The following is a 4,070-nucleotide window of genomic DNA, read 5'->3' as shown; positions in this document are numbered from 1 at the left end:
TTAAACCGGTTATTTTCGTAGTCACATTTGATGAGCGCGCAAAAGTGCGATTTGAATGAGCTTTTGAGCGTGTTTAGAACTAAGGTCTTCTATTTCATGCAGAAATTTCAAGTTCCTACTGGCGTCAGATTGGAAGTTTGAATGCTTTAACCCAGAGCCTGCAGTTGCCTGAAACCGTCCTTTCCGGACCCACATTCCCTAATCGCGCAAAAGTCAGAATTTTGAACGACTTGAATGAACCCTTCAGGGATTTTAGATTCAAGTGTTCTGTTTATAATTCCGAAATTTCAAGCTTCTACTGGCCTTAGATTGGAAGTTAGAACGTTTTTATTTGGGATTCTGCACTTACATAAAACCGATCATTTTCGGACTCAAATTTGAGAAGCGTGTAAAGGTCGGAATTTGGTGTGATTTGAATGAATTTCTGACTATTTTGAGATTTAAGTGTCTTCTATAGAATGTCGAAGTTTCGAGTTCCCACTGGCTTTAAATTCGGAGTGAAGAATTTTTATTTGAGACTCTGCTGTTGCGTGAAACCGTCCATTTTCGGACCAATATTTGCTAAGCGAGTAAAACTCAGAATTTGGTGCAATTTGAATGAACTTTTGAGCGTTTAAAAACTCAAGTGTCTTCTGTTTGATGATAAATTTAGTCCTTGCGGGCTTTAGATTCAAAGTTAGAATTTTTTATTTGAGAGTCTGCAGTCGCTTGGAACCGTTCATTTTCGGCCCAACATTTGCAGAGCAAGCAAAAGTCAAAATTTTTGTGCGATATCTATGAACTTTTGAGTGTTTTGAGTCTCTAGTGTCTTCTATATAATTTAGACTTTCTAGTTTTTACTGTCTTCAGACTGCAAGCTATAATTTTTGATTTGAGAGGCTGCAGTTGCCTGAAACCTTGCATTTTCGGACCAACATTTGCTAAGCGCGCAAAAGTCAGAATTTAGTGTGAATTGAATGAACTTTTGATCGCTTTTAGACCGAAGTGTCTTCTATATAAATACGTAATATCAAGTTTCTTCTGGCTTTAGATTGGAAGTTAAAAATTTTTATTTGAGAGGCTGCAGTTGCGTAAAACCGTCCATTTTCGGACCAATATTTGCTAAGCGAGCAAAACTCAGCATTTGGTGCAATTTGAATGAACTTTTGAGCGTTTTAAAGCTCAAGTGTCTTCTATTTGATTTCGAAATTTAGTCCTTGCGGGCTTTAGATTCAAAGTTAGAATTTTTTTATTTGAGAGTCTGCAATTGCTGTAAACCGTTCATTTTCGCACCAACATTTTATAAGGGCGCAAAAGTAAGAACTGGGTGCGATTTTAATAAACCTTATTTGAGCGTTTTTAGACTCAAGTGTCTTTTATAGAGTTTTGAAATTTCAAGTTCCTACTGGCTTCAGATTCGAAGTTATCCATTTTCATTTGAGAGTCTGTACTTATCCGAAACCGATTGGTTTCGGACTCACCGCACTTACGCACTTCTCAAAAGAAGCGCGTAAAAGTCAGAATTTGAATGAACTTTTGAGTGTTTTTGAAACAGTTTGCAGTGAAACGCATTGTTTTGTCCAACAATGACCGACGTTTCAACACGTTCTTCAGGCGTTTATAAACGCAAGAAGCCAAAGGCCTGAATCAATTGTCCAAACGCCTGCCGTTGTTGGACAAAAATGTGTTCCAGAACAGACAATAGCTTTATGATAATTTCAGGTGTCTGATGATAAAGCCGGAGAAATAATCGACTCTGTGTGGTTGATCAAAGACTCTCATGGACTCTACCCGCATTCGAAAATGGACTGGGAGAGCATCGAGCAGATGCGCTTGAAAACATTCAACAATGTTTAGTGTATTATTAGGTAATTGTGATAGATTCGGCCACCTGTAGGATTTGGGTGTTTATCAACATGTAAATAAATAAAGCTTTATTAATAACATAAAATAAATATTCACATCACTTATCAACCGTACCCATCCGTCCTTGCCTGATGGGCTGGGAGCAAGCAGCAGGTGAAACACCGAGAAACTGGAGAACATCGCCAGCTAAACCCTGCGGGGACTTTATTTCCCTATTTTTCCGGAAGTTATTCCGTTTTCAAAYACGCGCTTCAGCAGCTCGGARACCAGCTGCTTCAAGAGGCCTTCCCTTTGCTTGCCCACGTCGATTACCTCCTCATGGTTGGGCTCGTTGTTGGCCTCGTACTGAACGACGCACTCRTTGGTGATTAGGCTGAAGGCGAACACTTCCATGTCGCAGTGATTGGCTGTGATCACTTCGTGTACTGTGGACATGCCCACGGCATCCGCCCCTAACATCGCAGGAAAAACGCGTAAAAACAGGCCCTCAAGCTGTTTTGGGGGCGCGTCACTTACCCAGCATTTTGAGCATGTTCAACTCGGCGACTGTTTCAAAATTCGGTCCCCCTAAGCAGGTGTAGACGCCCTCATGGATGCGATTCTCCACCCCCATATCCTCACCCACTTTCTTAGCCAGCTGGATGATATCGCGATTGTACGCCTGGTTCATGGGAGGAAACCGTGGGCCAAACCGTTCGTCATTCGGGCCTTGAAGCGGGTTGTTGCCCGCAAAGCCCATGATGTTGATGTGGTCCTTCACCAGCATGATGTCGCCCACCTTGTAGCTGGGATTGAGGCCCCCGGCAGCGTTGGTTATAATCAGGTGGGACACTCCCAGCAGCTTCATCACGCGAATGGGCATGCAGCATTTCCACAATGGGTAACCCTCGTAGTAGTGGAAGCGGCCCTTCATGCAAACGGTGGGCAGGCCCGAGAGGTGGCCGAACACCAAAGAGCCCACGTGGCCCTTCACGGTGCTGGTGGGAAAGTGCGGTATGGTCGAGTAGGGGATTTCGATGGGATTGACCAAGCAGTCGGCCAAGGAGCCTGGAAATAGTGGGCGTTTTAATCCAAGCGTGTCTGGTCGCTTATCAATTATTAAAAACTGATGAAAAAGATTTGTACAAGCCGAAAATAGAACGCTAGTTTTGAGCTCTGTTGGCAAGCTGAAAAATGAAACGATGTTTTTGCTGCATTGCCAAAAATCGGAGTTTGATGCAATTTGATTGAAATTTTAAAGGCATCGAGGCCCAAGGGTGTTCTATCAGTGGTACCCATTTCAAGATGCGGCTTGCTCTAGATTAGACGCAGGATTTTCTTATTTCAGGATTTGCAGTTGCGGGAAATCGTCCATTTTCCAACCAACATTCGCAACGCACGCAAAGGGCATAATTTGTTGCGATTTGAGCGAATTTGTGACTATTTTGAGACTCAAATTTGTCTTCTCTATAATATCGTAATTTCAAGTTCATGCCGGCTTTAGATTCAAAGTTAGAATTTTTCATTTGTGAGTCTGCAGTTGCCTGGAACCGTCCATTTTCGGACCAATATTTCCTAACAGCGTAAAAATCAGAATTTGGTGTTAATTGAATGAACTTCCTAGACAGTTTAGATTCAAGTGTCTTCTATATAATGTAGTGATTCGATCATGCTCCTACTGGCTTTAGATTCGATGTTAGAATTTTTTATTTGAGAGGCTGCAGTTGCCTGACTCGTTCATTTTTGCACCAACATTTGCTAAGGGCGCAAAAGTTAGAATTTAGTGCGATTTTACTGAACTTTTGAGTGTTTTTAAAATCAAGTGTTTTCTATATAATTTAGAAATTTCAAATTTTTACTGGCTTTAAATTCAAAGTTGGGAATGTTCATTTCCGAGTTTGCAATTGCGTAAAACCGTCCATTTTCAGAGCAACATTCGCAACGCACGCAAAGGGCAGAATTTGGTACCATTTGGGCGAATTTGTGACTGTATTAAGACTCAAGTGTCTTCTATATAATATCGTAATTTCAAGTTCATGCTGGCTTTAGATTCGAAGTTAGAATTTTTCATTTGTGAGTCTGCAGTTGCCTGAAACCGTCCATTTTCGGACTAATATTTCCTAAGAGCGTAAAAGTCAGAATTCGGTGCGAGTTGATTTGACTTTTGAGCGTTTGTCGACTCAAGTGTCTTTGATAGAGTTTCGAAATTTCAAGTTTCTACTGGCTTCAGATTCGAAGTTAGGAAT

General features: G+C 41.5%; 2 protein-coding genes across 2 annotated transcripts in view; one reads left to right on the top strand and one right to left on the bottom strand.

Moving 5' to 3' along the window:
* The window catches only part of LOC109543364 (acid phosphatase type 7), a 41,657-nt gene extending 39,723 nt beyond the window's left edge, over positions 1 to 1,934 (top strand). The window contains exon 7 of the mRNA XM_019913045.2: positions 1,702 to 1,934. Within this exon, the coding sequence (XP_019768604.2) occupies positions 1,702 to 1,836 (135 nt within the window). The 3' untranslated portion in view covers positions 1,837 to 1,934. The remainder of the gene's footprint in view (positions 1 to 1,701) is intronic.
* Positions 1,899 to 2,892, bottom strand: LOC109543366 (purine nucleoside phosphorylase; the record flags this gene model as incomplete). The annotated part of the gene is given in 2 exon segments (XM_019913048.2): positions 1,899 to 2,297; positions 2,362 to 2,892. Coding segments are annotated over 2 exon segments (779 nt in total), but the record flags the coding sequence as incomplete, so codon positions are not given.
* Between the last annotated feature and the right edge of the window lie 1,178 nt (positions 2,893 to 4,070).

This window comes from Dendroctonus ponderosae, unplaced genomic scaffold (genome assembly GCF_020466585.1).
Source record: "Dendroctonus ponderosae isolate FM_Combo_2020 unplaced genomic scaffold, Dpon_F_20191213v2 Dpon_F_20191213_8, whole genome shotgun sequence".
In the NCBI taxonomy this organism is placed as follows: domain Eukaryota; kingdom Metazoa; phylum Arthropoda; class Insecta; order Coleoptera; family Curculionidae; genus Dendroctonus; species Dendroctonus ponderosae.
Note: the sequence above shows the minus strand (reverse complement) of the source record. Positions and strands in the feature narration are given on the sequence as shown.